General features: G+C 35.3%; 1 protein-coding gene across 4 annotated transcripts; it reads left to right on the top strand.

Moving 5' to 3' along the window:
• Positions 1 to 1,673: 1,673 nt before the first annotated feature.
• Positions 1,674 to 15,527, top strand: NRPD1A (nuclear RNA polymerase D1A). Of its 4 annotated transcripts, none has more exons than XM_021948001.2 (20): positions 1,674 to 2,026; positions 4,132 to 4,262; positions 5,084 to 5,204; positions 5,293 to 5,417; positions 5,812 to 5,865; positions 5,940 to 6,125; positions 6,978 to 7,133; positions 7,247 to 7,342; positions 7,433 to 9,367; positions 10,146 to 10,315; positions 10,440 to 10,506; positions 10,584 to 10,702; positions 11,548 to 11,696; positions 12,138 to 12,397; positions 12,488 to 12,661; positions 12,768 to 12,905; positions 13,595 to 13,830; positions 13,980 to 14,091; positions 14,540 to 14,706; positions 15,372 to 15,527. In XM_021948001.2, the coding sequence occupies exons 2-20, from the start codon at positions 4,176 to 4,178 to the stop codon at positions 15,457 to 15,459; spliced, it is 4,440 nt and encodes a 1,479-aa protein (XP_021803693.1). In that variant the 5' UTR covers positions 1,674 to 2,026; positions 4,132 to 4,175; the 3' UTR covers positions 15,460 to 15,527. The 4 variants fall into 4 exon arrangements, with proteins under 4 accessions (XP_021803693.1, XP_088109566.1, XP_021803707.1 ...); XM_021948015.2 differs by having other exon boundaries at positions 1,676 to 1,817; XM_021948008.2 differs by lacking the exon at positions 1,674 to 2,026 and adding an exon at positions 2,081 to 2,934.
• The last annotated feature ends 10,686 nt before the right edge of the window (positions 15,528 to 26,213 follow it).

Genomic DNA, 26,213 nt, shown 5'->3' with positions numbered 1-26,213 from the left:
TCAACCAGAGTTGCCCTTTCCTGTGTTGCAAATTACAAATCTACCAAACTTCTATAACATGCATCCTATTTCATTGTCATTATTTTTAAACAAATAAGAAGCATTTTAAAATTATTTTTAAACACAAATGCTGATTATTTTATTTATACCATATTGTTATTCTATTTTTTATTTTTTGGGTATCACAAGATTTCTTCAATAAGTTGGTTGCAATGCATTGAATTTAGTTTTAAATGATTTAATTTCATTTATTTCTATTCAATATGAGCATTCAATGTTGACACAATAAATTCTTTACAATAATTAATGTGTCTTGTGTCATGATAAAAATGTGGTGGGAACTTGTGATACACTGTTGTTTTATTCAACATGGGAATGGGGGTAATCTATCGATGGCAGGCAATGTTTCTTTTCCCGTTTATGGTTGAGAGGGTAAGATTACCTAATTAGACCGACAACTGAGCTCTCATGTATATCTAATTCTCAATGACGTAGTCCGATTTTTGCACTAATTATTTATCCTCCCTCAATAAAACACTATCGCTATTCTATAAATAAATAAATAAAAAACTTCGATTATTTATCTACCAGCAAAAGGAAAAATCGATGGTTCCATGCTTCATTTAGCAACATGGATCAAACTTTGATGTTTTGAGTATTCATATTTCATAATGCCAGGAAAATATTAACTATGGATGCAATTGTAAATTGTAGCAGCCTTCGTATGGCAATTGTGATAGGTGAGGTGCTGCCTTTTCTGTCATGGATTAGGACAACACTTAAATTAAACAGTATAATAATTGTCAACTCTAGCTAATAGTTGAGTCACGTTGGCTCAATTGGATGGTTCATATTGAGCATATTGAGAAGTGAATTTACTCCTCACATCAAAAGGCATAGATAGTGGCATGATACTATAAGCTCAACCAAACAAGAGGAATAACATTTAAATAAAAACTTGGTAATTATTTTGTGTCTTTTCCAATTTAACATTAATTAAATTTATGTTTTTAATGTCATTAACAATATTTTTCTTGGTTATTATTTGACCTTAAAGTATTCTTATCTTTTATTTTGTAACTACACACTAGATAAGAGATTCTTTTTGGCCTCTAGGGCAATATTGAATTCGCAAGAAGAAGAAAAAAGCAGTGACACTCCACATTTTTGTCTACAATTGTCCAACACAATATGCCAAACACATTCGATAATCTTTGTCAAGAAAATATATTCACTTCAAAACACATGCCGCACTTGACTATGTGTGTTAGACATGCGATACATGCCTAATTGACTCCGTGAAAAGAGTCGGACGCTTGTTCAGAAACCGAAAACTTTCAAATGCGAAATCCGACATAAAAAAGGGAAAACCGTTATTAATAAAAGAAAACCTATAGCGGGTGATCCACTTCCAAAAGTCAGGCTCAAAATTCGAGTTATGCTACTAAACCCTAAACCTTAAACCCTAAATCATGCCATTGCGAGAAACTCTTAAATTCATAATACCCTGACTTCAAATTAAAAATAAACTAAACTCAAGTTTACTATGCAATCTAAATCCTCACCTTCTAAGGAATTTGGCCCAAAACAAATTGACTTTAAATGGTAATTTCCGACGGGTCTTTGCTGTCAGATAGTGGAGCATAGTGGTTTATAAAAGAACATGGTCAGTGTGGTAATTCACTGAGAAAACGTTGGGCTTGTTATCTGACAGAAAGCCAAAAACCTCTCAGTCGGCCTCGGTCTCCTTCAAGTCCTTGAACTCGGCGTTGTGTCTTTTGGTTGGTTGAAGCGAACCGGCGGCGTTTCTGAATAGAGTAAGCTAAGCGTTTTTCGTCCTCTCCCCTGCATCGCTTTCTTGCCTTTTTTGCTCTTGGCTCTGTTGGCACAGCTTTCTTTGGTGCCTTCTTGAGTTCCAGAGCAAACCATTGGGTTCAGTTTTGCTTGCCCTCTCTCTGCTTCACTCGCCCCAACTGAGGCGCCTCAGCTGAAATATAAAGACCACATTCTTTACCAGAAGAAGCCGGTGAAAATTTTGAAACTTTTTAGAGTTGTGTTCATGGTTTATTGCGGGATTGCTGCTACATGTTTGTCTGTGGATGATCATGTTCTTTTTCATGGTTTTTTAGTGCCAGTCTGTTTATCTTATCAACTTTGTTGGTTTTTTCTTCTTCTTCTTCTTTTATACAAGTCTGATTATTTTTTCTTTGGGGTGATTTAGGTGCTCTCTTGCCTTTTCTACATCATGGGTTATGGGTTTTTTGTGTGGAATTTAATGGTTTTGGCAATGTGCATTGGAAATTTTCCTTTGGTGCTCTGCATGTTGTGTTTGATCATGGGGGAGGGGGAAAACAATGAACCTTGGCACAATGTGGATTGAAATCTTATGTTATTTGTAAAAAAATTGTTGTTGTTGTTTGGTACTAAGGAGGGCCAAAGCCCAAACAAAAGAAAAATTTAACTATTCTGGTCTAAGCACCCTACACATATCCTCAAACAAGAGTTTTCCTATCTATCTAGGAGGAGAATCCAATATAGCGCATCCCAAATTCATGCTTAGGCCAAGAGTGGCTAAACTTTCAGCAACACAACTTCTCTCTCTCTCTCTCTCTCTCTCTCTCTCTCTCTCTCTCTCTCTCTCTCTCTCTCTCTTCGTGTATATGTGGCTTAGCTTGAAATCATTGTTTCTCATCATCTCCCTACATCTCATGAGCAAGCTTTTGAGAGGATGATCAGGGTTAGTAGAGAGACACTGCACATTCAGAGTCAGATTCAAAAAGTAGGGAAAACCAACCCTATTTGATAGCCAAGTTCAGATTCTTTTTAAGATTCATTGATAGAATGCTAGATTTTAGGGTGCCTAATACAGTCACTGGTTGCTGGATTTGTGATACAGTCACTGGTGCCTAATACATATAAGCTACTGAAAGCAAGGTATTCTGTTCTGCTATTGCTTATAGGTTAATGATCGTATGCGGTCAATGTTCTGATCAATTATTATTTTTTCTTCGGGGTAATGTTTCGTGAGGTTACAATGATCCTTACAATTCTAACGGTGTCATGGTTTTTGTAATGCATTCTTCTGAACATATTAAAAATAGAATTTTATGCATGATCTGTCTTTTATCTGATCAATAGTTTATTTATTATGGTTTGGTTACTAAAGCAGGATGTGCGTTGTGTCGGTTCATTGGTGGTTGCAGTTGTTATCCAACTGATTATCTGAGTTTGCTACTAATTCCACGTGTTTTTCGTTTTTTGAGTTTTCCATGACACATTGTGTAGTGCTGGACTTGGACATGTCTAGGAGTTTGAGTGCCTTGCAATTTTTTTAAAATTAGCATCTATGCATTGATGATGTAATGCTAAATGTTGCTCATGAGCCATGAACTCATAAGCATGGTGTTTTAAAAGAATATATTTGCATGGCAGCCGTTATTTCTCTTTTCTTGTTTTTTCTTTTTTCAGTGCATTATATAGGATTCTATTCAATTTCGTGTCTGACATGGATGCTATCCAATTTAATTTGTCTGTGCAACTTGTTTCCCCCCTAATAGGAATGTGTCTGCAAAGCAGACCAAATTATTTATTGATGTTCTCTTATTACCTGTTTTAAGCATTGCTATATGTTTCCCACATATACGTTTCTTACAGGATAATTCCAAATTGGATCATTGCCATCATCATTTTCCTAGAATGCTGGTTATACTTTCTCTAATTACTGCTATATCTATATATCCTAGGTGCAAAACAGTAGCATTGAAAATCTTTTTTCAAATTGTGAAATACATGGTGTGTAGACCACTGAAGCGCCTGTTTGTTGACATCAGCCTTTATTTCTCGAAAAGCTTGTCTTTTGATACTTTATTATGTATGTAACACACAGTTAAAGATAAAGGCATATTACTTCCCCCCCCCAAATCCGGTTGACTTGTGAATGAACACACTGTTATTACCTAAACTATGTGTAGAAGTACTGGAATACAGAGTTAGGGACAAAGGGGATTTGGGGGGATTTCTGTGCATTTCCACATTAAGCCTTTTTTCCTTATTAGTAAAATTTTATGGTTATTTACATTTTCTTTTTCTTATCTACTTGTCTTTGTTTAACGCTCTTGGCTATCTATGCAGGTTCACAACTTTCTTTTTTGTAATTATAAAGTTAATCAAGCCCCATGGACAATGAATTGTATGAAGAAGAAGGAGTGCCATCTGGTCTCATAACTGGCATACATCTAAATGTTTCAACTCAGGAAGATATAGTAAGCATTTTTCCCTATCTTGAGTGCTTCCTTAGATGTATTTTCTTTTGTTGGTCTGAAAAGAGAAAATATATAGGAAGAAAATTGACACGCACACACACATCTATTCTTCCACAAGCAGGATTATTACATTAAAACGAAAGTTGAAGGCATTAAATAAGAGTATGAATACAACTTAACTTGATGACAAACATACTTTGGACACCAAATAGAGTATGAATACAACTTAACTTGATGACAAACCCTTTTCCAAAAATATTGTATTTTGTTTTAAGATTATAAGCTTGTTTTTTTGTTCTTTCTACACTTGATCGGAAGTTGTTTGGTCATCTAAAATGTGCAAACAAACGCAGTTCGTTAGATAAAACTGAAACAAAAAAGTGGATAATCAAATCACTAAACAGTTTCTGATTTATTTGACTTTTTGCATGCATAATATTTGAAAGAGAACCGAAAACCTGAACGGTTCTGATCATAGGATTACAGCCCATAAATAGTATGTCTTTACTTTAATTACAATAAGGACATTGTGGAAAGCCTCTGAACTATGTTATCATCTCATTAAGCTGCATTGACAGTGAAACTCTTATTATATGATGCCTTCAACTTCCATTTTTATGTTGTCCAGCATTATTCATATTCATAGGCATTCTTAATGTACGGATTCTACTTCTGGAATGTTGTTTTTGAACATTTTAGCATGTCATTAATATGCGTCAATCAGTATAAGTGTGAAGGGGTTATTAGTTTCATAGTTCAAATACAGCGTGATGCATTTGCTATATCAGATAATTTTTTTTAATATTGTAATTCTGTAACAGGAGAATATATCTGTTAAACAAATTGATGCAGTCACCGAGGTCACTGATCCTAAGTTGGGACTTCCGAATCCATCTTTTCAGTGCTCTACTTGTGGTGCTGAAAAATTAAAATGCTGTGAAGGTGTGGATGGACATTTAACATAGTTCCTGATGAGTCATCTTTGTTACCAGCATTGGAATTGGTTTTGATCAATTATTCTAATTTCTAGGTCATTTTGGGGATATCAAGTTTCCATGCACAATTCTCCATCCCTATTATCTTTCAGAAGTTGCCCAAATTTTAAACAAGATTTGCCCAGGATGTAAATCTATCAGGCAAAATCTAAGGGCCAAGGTCAGTTACCGCACTCTTTGTGTTGATCCTTGAGATTGTTGAATAAATGTGACTTGTAATTTAGCCCTATTGAACATTTGTGGCAATTTATATTCCTTAATAGTTAAATGGTTAAAGGCGATTTTTTTGGTTACTTTTGAATATTGTTGTGGAGTTTGTTGAAATTACTCAAGGTTAAAGGGGATTTCTTATGAACAAAAAAATGTTGGAAAATGTATCATGATACGTTTGAAAACACCATTCAGAGGTGACATGGCTACATATCATAAATGTTGATATATGCTGTTGTAATATGAAATTTACTCTAAGCTATGCAAGAGTGCCTGTTGTCTGCTTGTTGTTGATAGTATTTATTTAATCACTTATTTATTATCTCCTATTATGCATGTATCAGGGTGCTGGTTCTGTAGTTGGTCATAGGAAGCTCAAGGGTTGCAAATATTGTATTGTGAGTTTGCTTGTCTCTTTTAGTTAAATTTCTTTCTGCACCATTGTAGTTTCATTGAACTTTTCCATTAATAGGGAAGTTCGATAAACTATCCAAGAATGAAATTCAAAGTTTCTACGAGGGAACTCTTTAAAAGAAGTGCAATAATTGCGGAAGCAAATGGAATATTACCTGCTGACTATTGGGACTTTATTCCAAAAGATGCACAGCAAGATGAAAGTTGCATGAAACCAAACAAAAGAGTTCTATCTCACGCTCAGGTATCTTGGCCTTTTTATACATGCATGTATTAATTGGATGACCTTATAAAATAACATTGATGTGCATATTTTTATGTTGTTTCAATCATAAAGTTTCTTTAAATTCAGATTTTGTTTTCTTCTTTAATTCATCAAACTCCGAAATCAGTTGGATGCATGCATTTGCATGATGTGTACCTATGTAAACCTACATAAATGTATGTAATGCATGCACGCACGCCTACATCTTTGTTTGGTGGAGTATATTTTAGAGCATTTAGGTATACCGTTAGGATACAGAATTATCAAGTTCTTGACTTGTTTGTTATTATATCAGGTTCTCTTCCTTAAGATATTATTCCTTGTAAGAAATAAAAACCCAAGGTCATTTTTTCTCTGGAATGCTTAAGCAAGCAATGTAGGTTTAAAATCAAATTGATGGGAGATCTGCATCTTAACTAAATGTTATACCACAGTTGTTACCATAAGAACCTCTGAAGTAAACATACCAATCTATCTCCAGATTACAAATTCCAGAAATAATTTTTGTTCTCTTTGTAATGGTCACACTGTTGCTAGTGGTTATTCAATAATGGTGCTTCAAGACTTCAACTTTGCACTTGATATTAACACAGCATCTAATCATTTAGTTAAAAGATGTTGCAAACCAAATAGAGTATTTCAGTTTTTTACCTTTTCTCTTCATTCATTTCCAAACCATACTTGTTCAAGTTTCTCTCTCTCTCTCTCTCTCTCTCTCTCTAGAGTACCATTTTTTTTTAATATCAAGCAGATGGGCGTAACATTAGTGTCGCACTTTGTAGTTCTTATACAGATATTTTATAAACATGATGCTCTCTTTCTGGCTTTCAGGTTCATTATTTGTTGAAGGATGTTGATCCAAAATTCATTGAAAAGATTGTACCAAAGACAAACTCACTTTCTATGGGTTCTTTCCTTGTAACTCCAAATTGTCATCGTGTGACAGAAGTTATGCATTCTTTTTCTAATGGGCAGCGGTTGATGTTTGTGAGTCTTTTTCACATCTGTACTTGTCTTTGTTGATTTAGTTAATATATTACCAAATTATTCACGACTTTTGTTTTTGCTTTCCTCTTATGTCTGCTTGTATGAATTTGTAGGATGAACGGACCAGGGCTTATAGAAAGCTTGTTGATTTCAAAGGTGTAGCTAATGAGTTGGGTTCTCGTGTTTTGGACTGCCTGAAAATTTCCAAGGCAAGCAACTCAGTTTTTTTCTTTCTTTCCCTGTGTTTGTGTAGATAAGGCAAAACTGTTCTTGCTTATGGTCATACTTCTAACATGCAGCTAAACTCAGAAAAACCAAGCAAAGATTTTATTTCTGCTCAGCAAAAAAATATTAAAGACGATCCTTCAAAAACGTCTGGCTTGAGATGGATCAAAGATGTTGTTCTAGGGAAGCGAAGTGACCACTGTTTCCGCACAGTTGTTGTTGGTGATCCAAACATCAAGCTCAGTGAAATTGGCATACCATGTCAAATTGCAGAGAGGCTGCAGATTTCTGAGAATCTGAACAGATGGAATATCGAAAAGTTGGATGCCTCCTGCAATCTACGCCTTATGGTGAAAGGCGAGATGCATGTGCGTAGAAAAGGTAGTCTGGTTTGGGTACGCCGAACAGATGAATTGCAGATGGGAGATACTATTTACCGGCCTTTGAGTGATGGAGATATCGTGCTGATAAATAGGCCTCCATCAATACATCAACACTCCCTAATAGCTTTATCCGTCAAGATCCTTCCAATAACCTCTGTTGTATCAATAAACCCACTCTGTTGCTCTCCTTTTCGTGGTGATTTTGATGGTGATTGCCTTCATGGTTATATTCCTCAATCAAATGATGCCAGAGTTGAGCTTCGAGAGCTTGTTGCTTTAGATAAGCAATTGATTAATGGGCAGAGTGGTAGGAACCTGCTCTCACTTAGTCAGGATAGCTTAACTGCGGCCCATTTGATCATGGAGGATGGCACTCTCTTGAATCTACTTGAAATGCAACAGTTGGAAATGTTCTGCTGGGATGTACTGCCATCACCAGCAGTTATTAAAGCACCCTCACTTAATAGCCATGCTTGGACTGGAAAGCAAGTATTCAGCATGCTCCTACCTTCAGATTTTGATTACGATTTTGCTTCAGATGGTGTTTATATTAAAAATGGGGAGCTGTTATCTTCTGAAGGTTCTTCTTGGTTGCGAGACACAGGTGGCAATCTATTTCAGAGCCTTGTTAATCATTTCCAGGGTCAGGTACTTGACTTCTTGTTTGCTGCTCAGGAAGTTCTTTGTGAGTGGTTGTCGATGAGGGGCTTGAGTGTCTCTCTCGCGGACCTGTACCTTGCTTCTGACTCAGGTTCAAGGAATAATTTGATGGAGGAAATCTTATGTGGGTTGCAAGAAGCGGAGCAGGCGTGTATATTTAAACAGTTGTTGGTGGATAATTGTCAGGAATTTCTCATGGGATGTGCAGAAGAGAATCGAAGTCCTCTGACTTTTGATGCAGAATACTTTTGTCATGAGAAGCAGAAATCTGCTGCCCTTAGTCAGGTTGTTCATGATGCTTTCAAACACATTTTTCGGGATATTCAAAGTTTAGCACACAAATATGCTGGTAAGGACAACTCTTTGCTGACTATGCTTAAGGCTGGAAGCAAGGGTAATTTGCAGAAATTAGTTCAGCACAGTATGTGCCTTGGTTTGCAACACTCACTGATTCCATTATCATTCAGAATTCCGAACCAGCTCTCATGTGCTGCATGGAATAATCAAAAGGCATGCAGTTTAATTCAGAAGGTTGAGGGAACTTATGAATGTGTTGAGTCCTACATCCCATCTGCCGTGGTTAAAAGCTCTTTCTTGACAGGCTTAAATCCGTTAGAATGTTTTGTTCATTCCGTTACAAGTCGAGATAGTTCTTTTAGTGGTAATGCTGATCTTCCAGGGACTTTGACTCGAAAGCTAATGTTTTTAATGCGGGATTTGTACACTGCTTATGATGGAACGGTGAGAAATGCATATGGGAACCAGCTTGTTCAGTTCTCCTATGATATTGATATGGACAAATCAGATAGCACCAGTACCTCATATGCCAAGAGTACTACTGCTTGTGATGGTATAGGTGGCCAACCTGTCGGCTCATTGTCTGCTTGTGCCCTGTCTGAAGCTGCATACAGTGCTTTAGATCAACCAGTTAGTCTTCTTGAAACTTCTCCATTGCTAAATCTGAAGGTGCTTCCTCCCCCCTTATGCGTATATGTATCCTTTTTTTTTTTTTTTTTTTTTCTTTTGAGAAGAAACAAAATTTATTCAAACAAAAGTACATAAAGTGGGTGAACAAGAAATCCACCAAGAATCAAAGAGCAGCTCTATACAAGAGAATGACAACCAAAAACTAAAACAACCAAGTTATCCTATAGCAGCCTTCCAGTTTAGCAAAATAGAAAAGAATGTTAGATCCCTGAACTCTGTTGACACTGAAGAACAAAGAGACGACAACAACCTTGCTCTCTCCCAAAGCTCTTCTACCCCCTTCCCCCTTATATTTGTCAAAAAAACCAAAAAAAATCCTCCTGTTCTTCTCCATCCGTATCACCCACAAAACAGCCATCCTGCAGCAACCCCACAACACACTAGCCTTCTTACCTCTACCAAAAGCAACAAAACATTCACTAAGCAATGAATGGGACTTCTGGAATTACCCAACTCCTTCCAGTCTCTTTGAATAATAAAAACCACAATTATAAGCTACTGGACAGTGAACAAATAAATGATCTGCATACACTAGGAGAAAGACAACAGTTAGGTCTCCTTTTCTGAAGCAAATTATTCTATCCCTTCTCTTTTTCAACAGTTAGTTTATTAATTGCTTTAATTTTTTTTTTCCCGGAGTATGTTATTTTTAGTTACATAATACAACCATGCTTAGAAAATGACAATTAATCAACACTGATTCAACTGTACTGTCATTGGAAATACCTGACTTTTCTGAGCTGATTTAATTGTACAGAACATCTTGGAATGTGGTTCAAAGAAAAGTAGTGCTAAGCAAACTATGTCTCTATTTTTATCTGAGAAGCTTGGAAGACGGAGGCATGGTTTTGAGTATGGAGCCTTAGAAGTTAAGAATCATTTGGAGGGACTGACATTTTCCGACATTGTTTCTACTGTCATGATAATGTTAGAAACCACTCATTTCCATCTGCTTTTTTTTTTTTGCTTCTCCTTTTCTGTTTGGTTTTGTTTATATATATATATATATAATATTTTACTTTTTTTAACTGCTGTATTATGTGTTTATCAGCTTCTCCTCACAAAGTAATAGCCAAAAGCGTTTCAGCCCATGGGTTACCCACTTTCATATATGCAAGGTAGTATAAACTGTAATGCATAACATTGTTCAGTTTTTACTTGCTCCATTATGTGGTATAACATTGTTTCCATTCAGGAAATTGTGAGGAAAAGGAGGCTGAAGGTGCATTCCGTTGTTGATTCCCTTTATGCAAGGTGCAATTCAGCCAGACCTGAATTAAAAGTTGTTCTTCGCAGTTTGCTGATTACAAGCAAGTAAGCTGTTGATTTTCTAGGTCTTTTACTTGCTTTTACAACTGGGTGGCATTTACAGTTTTTATATGGATTCCTTCTGTGTTACTGCTTAGATTTGAGATACTAGGATGCACACATTTCCTGAAGACAAATGCCGTCCTCATTTAATGGTTGTATGACTTTTGTACCAATCAATGATATCTTCAGATGATGCAAGCCCCTGACAATCCTCTGACTAGCTGGAACCACTAAATAGAATTATGAATGATTCTAAATTTCAGTTAGGATAACTTCTTTTTGCCATTTTCAAAGAGGTAATTTATCTGATGTGAAAAGAAAGATATGTGATATAATCTCATCCCAAATTGCATTTTTGTGTTTTCTTTATTTTTCTTCATGCATGTTCTGAAATTTGTTAAGATAACATTTTTCTGCCAAGTACCATAAAGTTTAATGCTATCTAAGCTGTTTTATACAATAGTGTATGACAATAAGTGATCTGAACATATGCTCACACATCTAGCACTACTGGAACCTTGAAAGGATTCTTTAGTAATGTCCCCAAATAAAGGCATTCAATTAAAGTAACCTTCAATGGAGATTAAGATCCTATCATGGAACATCAATTTATGGTGTGCACAATGTTGTCCCATCATTATCCATTGGCCATAAGCAGCATGCCCTCTCCATCTTGCCTCACATTAGGCAGAAACCAATACTTCTCAAGATACCTAATCTAGGCATGATCTGGAGTTGAATTAGCCACACCTATTTGTAACGATACTAGTGCAATTTCTATGTCTTAAAACTGAATCCATCTCATGGAGCTTCACTGGCCCATTTAACTTGGCCAATAAATGGTGCAGGGGTTGTTCTGCAGCTCAGACATGTAATGGAGATGACGATACATTTTGCATCACTGTCACTATGCCAGAAAACTCCAAAAATTCTTCTGAACAGCTGGATATAGCTCGAGACTTGGTGATACCTTTCCTTCTTGGAACAGTTGTTAAAGGTTGGCTGTGCACCAAGGATCCTCTTCATCCTGCTTTACATTTACATATTTTCATACTTGATAACTTGCATGAATTTAGTTATATTTCTCTAAATGCATCATTTGTAGTTGAAAATGACAGGAAATGCCTTTGCCTCTAGAAAATTTTCATAGGAAAAAAAGTAATCCAAAATCCTTTTAAAAAATTTGAGGCCATTCTGGGGCATGCATCACTTAAAGCTTGGGTTATATTTGAAACATTTAGGCTCTTGGAGAAAATAGAGCTATCTTCAAAGCATAGCCGTTCTGTATAATTTTTTTTAGCAACTGCAGTACTTTTTGTGTGGACATTATATGGTTGAATCTTGAAGAAATTGGTGAGGATATAGTCTAGAATTTCTTAAACATACTATGTACAGACATGCCCTTCTTGTGGTTGTGCTCATTCTTTTTGTTCCTTAGGATTCCTGGAGGTGAAAAAGGTGGATATTTTATGGAATGATCACCCCAGGGTATCAAAAAAGATTCATGGTTCTTCTGGTGAACTCTACTTAAGGGTTTCTATGTCGGGAAAGACTGGCAGGAGAAGGCTTTGGAGTATGCTTATGGATAACTGTCTCCAGATTATGGATTTGATTGATTGGTCACGAAGTCATCCAGATAATGTCCATGATTATTGCATAGCGTATGGAATAGATGCTGGGTGGAAATATTTTCTCAATGTGAGTTTCCTCTGTTTATTTGCTTTCCTTTGGAAACATTTAATGGGATATGTTCATATATTGATTACTTTAATGCATTTTCAAGTGCAGAATTTAGAGACCGCAGCCAATGACATTGGAAAGGACATACTTCCTCAACATTTGATTCTTGTAGCTGATTGTTTGTCAGCAACCGGCGAGTTTGTTGGGTTAAATGCCAAAGGCATTGCCCAACAGAAAGGACACGCATCTGTATCCTCGCCATTCGTGCAAGCGTGTTTTTCAGTTAGTATCATGCTTATTTTTATTCATCTATGTAATTTTTGATTTTGTTTAAATAAGGCCACTTTTAGCCATATAATTCATGGAATCATTCTGGAATTTCGTGTAGAGTCCTGGTGCTTGCTTTATAAAAGCTGCCAAGGGTGGAGTTGTGGATGAACTTCATGGGAGTTTGGAAGCATTGGCATGGGGAAATACTCCTCCTTCAGGGACTGGCAGACAGTTCGACATATTATATTCTAAGGAGGTAGATTTTAGACTGTTCTTACTATTTTTATGCTATAATTAATTGTGAAAAATCAAGTAGCTCTGCCAACTAAGGCGTCTTGAGGAACTTTTTTTAATTTTTTTTTTTTTTGTATTTCTGGCCTGGGTTCAAGAAAAGCAGAGGATAATAGGGTATAATTTTGAGCTATTTATTACACAGTATAATCACATCTTGAAAACCGTTTGTTAATCCCTAAATTTCTTGTCTATTATTCCAATCAGAATCCTTGATTTATAAAACCATATGCCTTGTTAAAGTGACACCTAGCTTTATTTTCACGTCCATTCTTCGCATTTTAATGATGACTTATGAATTATGCATTGCTTTTTTGGACTTTGTGAAGTTATCCAAACTTCTAGAGTTTTAACTATGGTTGAAATTAAAGGTTTCAGTAATTTAGTTTGATGCCTTAATTTTCTATTTCCCAGTGATGCTAAACATCTTATATTGAGGCCTTGATGGCATGCTTTGTTGAGTGTTCATGTTAATAATCTTCATTTTTAAGTTATATTTTAGTCCCCAATTTGCTTTAATATGATAAAGCAACATACTATCTAATTTAGCACTTTCTCTGTATCAATCTATTTTTTAAATATGTTTGGATTGTTATCAATTTCTTCATATGGATACTTTGTCTTATATTTCTCAAACCCTTCCTTTATCATCAGGGGCTCAATCTATCAAAGCCATTGAATCCTTACGACCTACTGGGCAGCCAAATTAGTTCCAGTAGCGAGAATGCATTTGAAACGTCTAAAGCTTGGAACAATACACTAGACAAATGTGATGTAACATCTATTGGGCTTGAGAAGTCAGAGAGCGTCTTCAAATCAGTCATAAGAAAGTATTTGACTATCAACGATATTCAGAAGTGGTCTCAGACATTGAAGCGTATTTTGCGCAAGTAAGTTAACCCCCATGAAGTTGTTTGCCAACTTGCAATCTTTAAGAGCATACCTCATATTAACACTGAATTATATGGAATCCAGCGGTTTCAAATGAAAGAAGGAAAAAAGTGGAGTTGCTCATATGTATGTATTTTGTGTGATGTAGGTATGACATCAATGAAAGTTTAACTGAAGGGGACAAGTCAATCTTGAAGATGGCATTACATTTTCATCCTCACAAAGTTGATAAGATGGGAAGTGGAGTTCAAGACATAAAGGTACATTATATTGAAAAAAGAAAAGTATCATTGATTTGGTATGAACCTTAAGTTTGAATTTGTCTATACATTTGTTTCATGGTGCAAGGTACTTGGAAAAAGAAACATTATTTTTTGGTCTGCTTTGAGCGTTCAACTAGATTTAAATGTCCATATGTATGTCTAGCCAATCTTACGGATATTAATTGCTTGATAATGCGAACATTGCTCACCAAATACAATTATCTGTTGGCGGTTCTTAAATGGAAAGATTCAGAGCATTGACATTTTCCAGGCAATGCATCTTAAGCACCAATGGATAAGACTTAAAAGAAGGCAACTCAGACAGAAATTATTTGATAAATACATGGCCGTTGTTAGCATAATTTCTACATAAGATATGAATAAATTATTCCATCCTTTTGCCCCTATACAGTTCCATGATGCTTTTCTTTCTCATCTTTTATAGGTTGGGCAACACCCGAAGCATGAGAATGCACGTTGCTTTATGTTGGTACGAATAGACAGGACAGAAGAAGATTTTTCGTACCACAAGTGTGTACTGGGTGCTCTCGAGATTGTAGCTCCTGAAAGGGCGAAAAGCTACCGGTCAAAATGGATGAACCATTTACCTGAGTAAGCTGGTTCTTATGCATGTATATTTTCTGGTGTCCAAGCATGTACAGTGGGTGTAGATTGGGGGAATAAGGTCTTCAAAATGGACCCTTGATGTGAAGTAATCTTGATTTACCTGTGGATTGTAGAATCTGAACCCTGCTTTCTACCCTAGGTAATTTTGGTTCAAGGTTAGGTTGTTGGGCAGCTGACTGATAAAGTTAGTATACATGAAGTTTGCTTCTCTAACTATACAAAGGGCAGTGACTCATCTCAGAGAGACGGTGTTTGGAGTTCTCATACCTTATCAAAGCTGTACAACTTGTAAAAAACCAGAATCTTTTGAGCTTGACAAAGTCAGCCAATTTTTTTTAGGGTTCTTGCAATAAGTGTCCTTTTGTAGTTTCTCTTACCTAGCTTAGTCTCTCCAATGCTTTATGCTTCCTTTTGCTACTTCTACTGGAACTTGTTTGCCTTTATTACACCAGGCAGAAAAGCTCCAGTGGAAGTAGCAAGGGGAAGCTGGCATTGGTCAACCCCTTTTCTTGAATGTAGTTTGATAAAAGAATGATGTTGTGACAAATTAATCATCTATAAATTTGTTTTTGAGTTTTCTTGATAATTCAATATGGTCATTTTGCTAAGCTTCTGATTAGGTTTTCCTTTCATTTCCTCCTTGTTGCTAGGATGCTGTGCTCTGTGATCCAAAACTACATCCGAGGTCCCAAGTCTGATTTCCCCCTTCCCCTAATATCGCTTGTATTAAATAAATAAATAAAACTCTAAATAATGCAAGATGATTCTTAAATTTGTATTTCTTAATTTAATTGGTCTTTTTTGCATTCTGGCCCAAAAGGGATGGTTGGAGATTGGCTCTGGCTTTGATGGCCATTTCAGTGTTTGAGAAGCAAGAAAATGATGAGGGGGGCGTGGGTTGTGGGGGAGCCATCAAAGTTGAATGTCAAATAATTATATTACGACACATGATGAAGCAAACTTCACTGTTGGAACTTGACCTCAACCACATGACATGAACAATTTGCCATGCTCTTTCAAATTGTGGGTCATCATGTCTTGATTTAGTTAATTAATTTCAGTCTTGTCCAAATCCCACAGGATCATGAAACAAAAACAAAAAAACAAAAAAATATCATCAAGATTGGGCAATTCCTATCCAATAATTACTCACCACCGCTAACAACGCGGCTGCGAATTTCCTTGAGTATATTTTTCTTTGGCTGGACAGCGATGGTGCCTACTTGCATAACATTCTGGCTCTAGATGTTAGGCACCAAATTGCACTCTGCCTATCAAAATTGACAGGTACAATAAACTAAGTAACGTATCAGGGGAAAAAACGTCCCTACAAATGATCTCTAGACTTATACCAATAAAAAAATAATCGAACTCTCACAAAAATAAAAAATAAAAAATATATATGACTGATTATAAATAATGAATTCCACGTACTTATATATGGTGCAATGCTTCAAGAAAACATGAGAATTTTAGTGTGAAACGAGAAAATAGTACTACTACCTACCTATTGCAAAACAACAAATGGACGCATCTTCTTATCTTAAGATTATTATTAGTACTAATGTGCTATTAATATTATAATTTATATGCTTAGTGGGAATATTCATGTAATTAATAATGGCTTAGCTTTCGACTCATGCTTTTTTAAGATCCGACAACCATGTACCTTTAAAACAACAACAACATGGCTATTACCATCTGGGTCATGCTAGGGAGACCAATTTGTGTACTAACTCTCTAATAGAGGTGGAGCTCACCAATATAATAGGTCCCACACTCTATTAGAGAGTTGGTACACAAGTTGGTATCCCAAGTTAGTCTCCCTAGCATTTTCCTTACTATTTTGTAATTGCAAGTGGCTAGTTTATTAAATATATTATATTTGTAACGTTGGATTCTTTTGTGTGGTTTTTTCTTCTTTCAATTATGCAGCAAACCTGAACTTTAAGTGTACATCATCAATTAATCACGTGATGCACATTTAAATAACATCAATAATTGTCAACCAAAAGGATCTGTATCCCCAGCCAACCTACCTGCTTTTGTCACCTACAGAAACTCCATTCATGGAAAGAAGAATTGTGCCAACCATCATGTAACTTTAAGAGCCATACAAGAATCCATACACAACCTGAGTGGTAAACAAGTGTCAAGCCTAATAACTTAGGAACCAACAACATAATATAACTTAGGGTCCACCTATTATGGAGTACCCAGTCCAACTACCATCATTTTCATTAACATTACGGGTTTACCTATAAATACCACACAATAGACCTATATACTAATGATCGAGCCCGAAAGTTCTTACAGTAAAAAAATCTGATATATAATGTTAAGGTAGTTCTATTTATCTCTCACTGCCCCTTCCGGCCTCATTCCTTCCAAATTTAAACGGATTGAAGATCTCTTCAAATTGAATTGATTTAACTGTAAATGTGAATTTTCGCTACCATACACTCCCTCTCTCTCTCTCTCTCTCTCTCTCCTTTGTTTAACTGAATCATACAGATATCTGCTCTATTTCCCTTCCATCTCCAGACTCCACCTTTCTAGCTGTGCGTGTTCATCCCTAATCCCCAATTTCATGTTGAATTGGTCTACCTAGCTACCTAACTATGTCATACATGCCACTAGGCACAATACAATCTGTACCTATGCCTACCAAATCGAAAATAGTTTTGCCACGTGATTATTATTGTGAAAATTTTCTTGTTATCGAAAACATTGCGTTCGTCTATTCATTTGGCCACAATTAGATAGCTAAACGCTTTGCGACTTGAGTGAAAATTTGCAAGGACGATTTTTCAATGACGACCTAAATGGTTCATGTCATAAGACAGATTGTATAATAGGCCGAACAAATTATATTAATTAACTTGATTAGCGCTTGAGCTTTACACTTTCGAATTCAACCACACACAAAAAGCTTCTTCATTTTTGGGTCATACACAAAAATCTGTCCAAATGAGACTTTTATACGAAAAGGCTGCCAACCTTTGACTCAAAAAAATAGAGGCTGCTAACCTTCGACCCCAAAAAAAAGGCTGCTAACCTTTGTCATATTTGTCAGAAGACCAAGGTTTGGTTTGGTTTGGTAATTATAAGAAAGCCCTCATAATGACAGTACTTCCGAGAGTCTTAATGAGCCACTTGGAGATGAAATAATCTAAAATAATCGTAATGACTTTACCCTTAAGACAATTGTGCCAAACTTCCACTTATCTCTGCTAAAAAAAATTAAAAAAAATCCAGTTATCAATTACCAGAAAAGAACCACCTTCCACTGATCGATAGTTAAAAAATCATATGCCTGTAAAGTAAACGCAAGAAAGAAGTCTTTTTAAAAAAGCTTGAAAATAAAGAAAAAAGAAAATTGCCTCCTCCTCTTTCACTATTTGCTGGTCCATAAATCCCATTTTCATTGTAAGTATACGTTTGTATTTTTTATATTTCCATTTTGGGAATGGCAGCAAGCATATCATCACCATCTTTTTTATTACTATTTTATTGCATATCTGTTCGTTTTTTATCAAAATATTGCATCATTGGTGGCCTGAGCGTATATACCCAAAAAAAATAATTGGTGGGGGTTTTATGCACATGAATCGGTTTGGATCTTATCGACTACATGTCACATGTCCTTTATGCCTTTTGGCGAAGAAAATGATGACATTATATTGGCAGGAAAACGGGGTAAAAACATGTCACACCATTATTTTTCTACCCAAAAGTCACATCATTATTGTTAAAGCAACTTGCAAGGAAATACAAAGGAACAAAATTAATGAGAATAATATTACAATGAGTGAATCCGAATCACTCTCATAATTATAAATTGAAATATAAAAATAGTACAAACAATGATTCCTGAGTTGATTTGGCCCCTCCGACAAAAGAAAAGAAAAAGAAAAAGAAATAAATTTGGGCTCTGCACTGCATGCATCCAATCCAATCCAATACCACCCTGTGCAAGTGCAGCCACTTAATATTATTTTATGTGTTCTACCCATTTGCTATTATTCTCAAAATTACAATTATGCCCCAAAACGATTCATAAAGATCCGATCTTTCTGTGTAATACACGACTCTCTCCCGTACCTATACGCATCTCTCTCTCTCTCTGTCTCAGAGTTTTTGCTCCCAAGTCTGATTTTCCTCTTCCCCTAATATCGCTTGTATTAAATAAATAAATAAAGAGTGCTGCTAAATGAACCCTAAAATTAATTGAGTACACCATACTACCAAACTACTTATTGAATTACTAATTTATCCTAATATAAAATGACTAGAAAGGATATATTAAATTGTGAAAAAAAAAATATAATTTTAATAAGTACACCCTACTCACCATATTCAACACTAATCAAACGTAGAGAAGTTTTCATACAATAAACAGACCAGTGAGCACTGACAGAGGCGCAATTGCATATTTGCAAGTAGGATGGCTGGAATAAAAGAGAATGAAAAATTCCAAAAGAATGACCACAACATTGAGCAAGTCTCCGGTCTGAAACACATTGTGGATGAAGCCAAGCAACATCAAAATGTGAAGTAACTGGTCCTAGTAAATTTGTAACTTTCTTGGACTAGCGGCAAGTGCCATATGGAACTACCAACTGTTCTTTTATAGTGGTTTTACATAGAATTTCTTTAGACACAGAAAGATATTGCTGGGATTTAAAAATCCATAATTTTGTGTCCTTAAAAATGGTAGGTCATAGTAGATATCCCCTGGAGAAATATTTATTACGATATTCAGAATTATAACATGAACATGGGTGCTTATTGGGAAATTAATTATAGATATGTGTGATGTTGAAGAGTTATACATAGTATTAGGGTTGTGTGATAGAGTGTATTAGGGTTTACTAGGGGTATTTTTGGTACTTAAATAGGGTGTACATAGTTAAGTTTATATTTTGATGAAAATATTAGCTAGGGGGTGTACTTAGATGATAGGTGTACTCAGTTAATTTTAGAGTTCGTTTAGCACCACTCATAAATAAAACTCTAAATCAAGCAAGACAATTCTTAAATTTGTATTTCATAATTTAATTGGTCTTTTTCGCATTCTGGCCCAAAAGGGATAGTTGGAGATTGGCTCTGGCTTTGATGACCATTTGTGTTTGAGAAGCAAGAAAATGATGAGGGAGGGGGAACGATAAAAATGAGCATTCAGAAAATCCTGTCACTGTCCTTCCAGCCATCAAAGTTGAATGTCAAATAAATTATATTACGACACATGATGAAGCAAACTTCACAGTTGGAACTTAAACTCAACCACATGACATGAACAATTTGCCATGCTCTTTCAATTTGTGGGTCATCATGTCTTGATTTAGTTAATTAATTTCAGTCTTGTGAGTTAGTAGGTGGGTTTTGTGTATGATTTACCAAATCCCAGAGGATCATGAAACCCAAAAAAAAAATCATCACGTCTTGATTTAGTTAATTAATTTCAGTCTTGTGAGTCAGTAGGTGGGTTTTGTGTATGATTTACCAAATCCCAGAGGATCATGAAACCCCCAAAAAAAAATAACGCATCAAGAATTACTCACCACCTACAGGGTGGCTGCGAAAGGTCGTATTTCCTTGAGTATATTTTTATTTGGCTGGACAGCGATGGTGCCTACTTGCGTAACATTCTGGCTCTAAATGTAAGGCACCAAATTGCACTTTGCCTATCAAAATTGACAGGTACAATAAACAACGTAACGTATACTACTTACCTATTGCAAAACAACAAATAGGTGCTTCTTCTTATCTTAAGATTATTATTAATACTACTTAGTGAGCGATAAGGCTACTTAGTTAGTCCAACGACTGAGCCCATTGGTGTATAGACACTCACTTAATCCATAGTCCAGTTTTTGTACTTGTTATTATCCTCTTTTAATAAAATATTATCGCTTTCACTAAAAATTAAAAAAAGATTATTATTAATACTAATGTGCTATTAATATTATAATTTATATGCTTAGTGGGAATTTTCATGTAATTAATAATGGCTTAAGCTTTCGACTCACACTTTATTCAGATCCGATGACACCAGCCCATGCACCTTTAATATATACCTATATTATGGAACATTTTTGCTCACCACTTTAACCATAGGTGTACCCTCACCACCCTCCTCAATGCTTGACACGTGTCCATAGACATAACTATGATTCCATAAATACAAAGCAAAAGTTAACTATTGTTATGTTTATGGACACGTGTCAAGCATTGAGGAGGATGGTGAGGGTACACCTATGGTTAAAGTGGTGAGCAAAAATGCACCATATTGTAATTAGATCTTTATATTGATCTATTTGTTGAGAAAGGCAGGTTGAAGGCCAGTATATTGATCTATTTGTGAAACAACAACAACATGGCTATTACTATTTTCTAATTGCAAGTGGCTAGTTTATTAAATATATTATATTTGCAACGTTGGATTCTTTTGTGTGGCTTTTTATTTTTTTATTTTTTAAATTTCAATTATGCAGCAAATCTTGATCTGAAACCTTTGAAGGCTTTCAGTCTATAAACAACGTCTTATCAATTAATCACGTGATGCATATTTAAATAACATGAACTAAAGTCTACATCATCAATAATTGTCACCTACAAAGATTTTTACCCCCACCAAGATAATCCCCACCTACAGAAGGAGAAATTATACAATAGTACAGTATTACCACGTGGCACTTGCCAGGTGGTAGTACGCACCTATAATATGGTGACACTTAGATAACAACTACTGAAAAAAAGCGGAACTAACGTCCGTTTAATGTTGGTCTGGATGCTTCTATGGTCTGTCTTTTTTGCCTCAAATATTGCATAGCTTTCGTCCGTCTTTGGATCTCTCGAGAAGCCATGGCTATGGAGTTTTTCGTTCAACCCACTGGGATCTCTCAAAAAACCATTAACTCTCATAATTTCTTTCAACATAAAAAACATCATAAAAATTTATTTTAGATTTTTAATTATACACGCATAAAATCGCAACCCATATTGTTTGAGCCTACCATTTAACAAACACCAACCCAAGCAATTGCAAAAGACGATGGACTCAAGAACAAATTCGAAGCAAAGATCCTAAAATTAACCCCCGTTTGCCTGGAAAGAAAAAGAAATTCAATGTTTTCCTTTACTAACACCCAAGAACAAACTGGGGGAAGAAAATAATTTCTTAAAATTTTATGAAATAAAAAAAACGGAGAAGAAATTAAGAGGGTTTATGAAAATCTGATGGCACCAGCACCAACATAGCCACTCCTCAAGGAGTCAAATGAATCTTGCAGAAATGGAAGCCGCTGGTGATGGATAAAGATGGGGAAGTTTCATTTCATGGACGGTGACGTTAACGTTGATATAAAACAAAACGTTAATTATCTTTGTTGGAGTTGTTGTCCATATGTCGTCGTCTTATAGGTGCGTACTACCACCTGTCAAGTGCCACGTGGTAGTACTGTACTATTGTATAATTTCTCCTACAGAAGCTCCATCCATATAATAAGGTTTTAACGGGCCTCAAAGTGTTCTTCTTTATCTTTTTGTAAATTATTATAATTTTAATAAAATTAATTAATTGATAATTTACCCTGGACCAAAGAAAACCCATAACCGGTGTGAGTGGGGATTAGTCTGCGTTGTGGTTAAGGCTTAAAGGTGCCACCCATAGTTGGGGCCCATCCAGGACCACCTCATGATTTAGACCAAAAAAAAGAAAACCCATAACCGGCTCTGGTAATTAACTTTAAGTGCCATGCAAGAATCCATACACAACCTGAGAAGCAACAATCTTGAATTTTAAGCAGCAATAATAATATGGTTTTCTTCATTATTCAGTATTGGGCGGCTATAATGGAAAAAACATAAACAGTGCGGATGCTAGCTAAAGGCCTTCTCACCCTATAGAGTAAAGCTCTAAGAGCATCCACAATCATGCTCCTTATTTTTTAGTTAAAATTTAGCTAAAAACACTAGAAAGCTATTTTAGGAGCTCCTTATAAAATTTCAACTCCAACCATGCTCTCTAGTTTAGAGAATCATAAATGATTTATTTCTTTTTTTAGTTTAGCATAAATGCTTCCTCTTTATATAAAATAATAATAATAAATAGTTGACATTAAATAAATACTTAAAATAGCATTAAAGTAAAACAGCATTTAATTATAGGGAGCCACTAAGAGTCCTTTCTCTCTCCTCAGATTTAGGAGCTCCTAGAGGTCTCCCTATTTTAGGAGTTGGATAGGGAGCATGGTTGGAGGTGAGGTTTCTAACTTTCTCCCTAAATTTTGTCTAAGGAAGTGGTTTAGGGAGTCAATTATAGATGATCTAACTACCCTAACACAAGGCTAACTTAGGGTCCACCTATCATGTAGTCGCCAATCCATCATAATCTTTTTCATTAACATTTACGGGTTCACCTATGAATACCACACAACATACTTATATGCTATGCTAATGATCGAGCTCGAAAGCTCTTACAGAAATTTTTTTATGGATAATGTTAAGGTAGCTTACCTCTCATTGCCCCTTTTGGCTACATTCCTTCCAAATTTAAATTGGTTAAAGACCTCTTCAAGTTGAATGGGTGTAACTGTAAATATGAATTTTCACTATTTACTCTATCTCTCTCTCCCCATTGTTTAACTGAACTGAATCAAATAGATATCAGCTCCATCTCCTTCCATCTCTAGACTCCACCTTTCTAGTTGTGCATATACATCCATACTCCCCAATTTCATCTTGAATTGGTCTACCTAGCTATCTAACTATGTACATACATGCCACTAGGCACAATACAATATGTACCTATGCCTACAAAGGTGGGCACTTTTTAACTTGTAAAAATAAAAAATAAAAAAAAAGAACAAGAAAGGAGGACGCTTAATTAGGTTTACTACGTTTGTTTGATTTAATGGGAAATCCCACACACACACATATATATATAAAACTAACTAGTTAGTTAATACATTGTTTATTACTCATTTGAGCTTACTCAACGATGTAATTTCATAATCCAGACCAGTTCAATATTTAGGTGCTCATTCAAATATCATTCATATAAAATTTCATCCAAATCAAAAATAGCTTAGCCACATAATTATTATTGAGAATATTTTTTTGTTATTGAAAATATTGTGTTCGTTTATTTATTTGGCCATAGTTAGATAACTTGAGTGAAAATTTGCATAAACGATTTTTCAATGACGACCTAAAAAGTAAACCGTTCATATCATAAGAAAAATTGTGTAATAGGTCAAACAAAGTATATTGATAATGTATTAACTTGATTAGCGAATTCAACCAAAAAAAAGTTCTTTCCAAATGATACTTCCATACAAAAAGGCGGCTAACCTTCAATCCGAAAAAACAAAAGGCTGCTAACCTTTGTCATACTTGTCAAAAGACCAAAAGTTTGGTTTGGTTGGTAATTATAAGGGTTAGTTTGGGGTTGTTATCACTTTTAAAAAAAGTTACTTTTATTGTGCTTTGAAAATAATTAGTTGTAAAGTAAAGCAGCTTCATGTTGGATAAACAATATTTTTAAAGTGCTGTTAGTACAAAAAGTAATATTAAAACCGTTTGGTAAATTTTAGTATAAAACTGTTATAATTATGAGTAATGACTAAAATATACATGATGTTGAAAGTGTTATGCGTTAATCATGTGGTGATAGTGATGGTGGTGGCAGTTATGGCGATGGTGGTGGTGGTGGTGGTGGTGGTGGTGGTGAAGGTGGTGGTGGACGTGGTGGAGTCGGATGTGGAGGTGGAGGTGGTGTCATTTTGAAAAATGAATGACGGTATTTTGGGAATTAAAAAAATTCATTAAAGGCTCATATCTCATTCTTTTGAAAACAACTTTGAAAAGTAACATAGAGCCTACATCTAAAAGCTGCTGTTAAAAGGTCATTGCTTTTAAAATAATCGGGATATTATATTTTTACCAATCATCCTAAAATGCTTAACTTTAAAGGGAAGCAGATTTTTGACGAGAAAAAAAAAAAAGCAATCCCAAATGGGAAAGCCCTCATAATGACAATACTTACGAAAGTCTTAATGAGCCACTTAAAAGATAAAATAATCGTAATAATCATAACTTTACCTTTAAGACAATTGTGCCAAACTTCCACTTTATCTCTGCTTTAAAAAACAAAACCTCCACTTGTGATTATCAATTACCAGAAAAGAACGACTATCGTTCACTAATAGATAGTTAAAAATTCATATGCCTGTAGGCCCGTTTGGTTCAAGGAATGGATTTGAGGGGAAATCAATTCCCATGTCATTTCCCAAGGAATGAGAATGAAAGATTCCTTTCCCGCGTTTGGTAATGTTGGGAAAGCAACCGGGAGATTTCACTTTGTTTCCTTTCCCATGTTTGTTTTGAGTAGGAATGGAAAACTAAATTTGTATAATTTTCCAATTATACCCATATTAAATCAAATAAAAAAAAGAATGTATTTAATGATACGTTGTAATTATAAATTGTTCATAGGGACAAAATAATCATGAAAATTGTGCATTGAATGTTGGCTCATTTTCCCAAACTTTCCCATGAAGAGGGAAAACAAAACCCAAGTTAAGAAGGGGGCTTCACTTTCCCCCCTACTTTCCCATGTGCTAGGAATCCGTTTCCCATGCCTGGACTTCCCAAACATGGGAAAGCAATTGAATTCCCATTTCCAAGCCTCATTTCCCATGAACCAAACGGCCCTGTAAAGTAAACTACAGTGCAAACGCATGAAAGAAGTCCTTTTTGTACTAACTTGCTAAACGTCAATTTTTACTATTCTTTAATTAATTTTTTTTTTTAAAAGCTTGAAAATAAAGAAAAAATAAAATTGCCTCCTCCTCTTTCACTATTTGCTGGTCCATAAATCCCATTTTCTTTGTAAGTATATGTGTATTTTTAAAATTCCCTTTTTGGGAATGGCAAGCATATCATTATCTTTTTTTTATTACTATTTTATTGCATATCTGTTTTTTTTTTCAAAATATTGCACGTCTTATGTTGCAGAGCACGTGAGGAAATGGCTAAAAGTGGTAGTAGGGAAGCAAATGCTGTCGTTTTGCCACGTTGTTTTCCACTTTCTTATAATATCATGAGAAATGCTAGCAACCTTCTCTCTAACCTTCTCCTTTGGACCTTCTCCATTTTTTGCTTGACATGTGTCATTCTTCTTACACTTAAAACAATGTCATTAATATATTACTAGCCTCTCTACACGCGCTTCCACGCCTGCAGAGGCTTTTTTTTTAAACTTTTAAATTTATTTTAGAATTAAAAAAGATAATGGGTAGTTGTGTTCCATAAAAATAGGATCCATTATTTGATTTTTATTTTTATTTTTATTTTTTTAAATATGAAAAAGTGTGAATTTATCATATTATCCTCATTTAATTAACAATTTCAATTCTTAATATTTGCATTAACTAAGGGCATTTTCTGGTATTTTGAATGTTTCACCATTCTCTGCCTTTTGCTTT

This window comes from Prunus avium, chromosome 5, assembly GCF_965620075.1.
Source record: "Prunus avium chromosome 5, drPruAviu1.hap1.1, whole genome shotgun sequence".
NCBI classification, from domain to species: Eukaryota; Viridiplantae; Streptophyta; class Magnoliopsida; order Rosales; family Rosaceae; genus Prunus; species Prunus avium.
The sequence above is the reverse complement of the archived record's forward strand: the minus strand, read 5'-3'. Positions and strand labels throughout refer to the sequence as shown.

Coding starts and splice junctions, on each gene's coding strand:
- NRPD1A (XM_021948001.2), top strand. CDS start 4,176: ATGGACAATGAATTGTATGAAGAAGAAGGAGTGCCATCTGGTCTCATA. Junction 4,263..5,083: donor TTTCAACTCAGGAAGATATA/GTAAGCATTTTT, acceptor ATTCTGTAACAG/GAGAATATATCTGTTAAACA. Junction 7,343..7,432: donor ACTGCCTGAAAATTTCCAAG/GCAAGCAACTCA, acceptor TCTAACATGCAG/CTAAACTCAGAAAAACCAAG.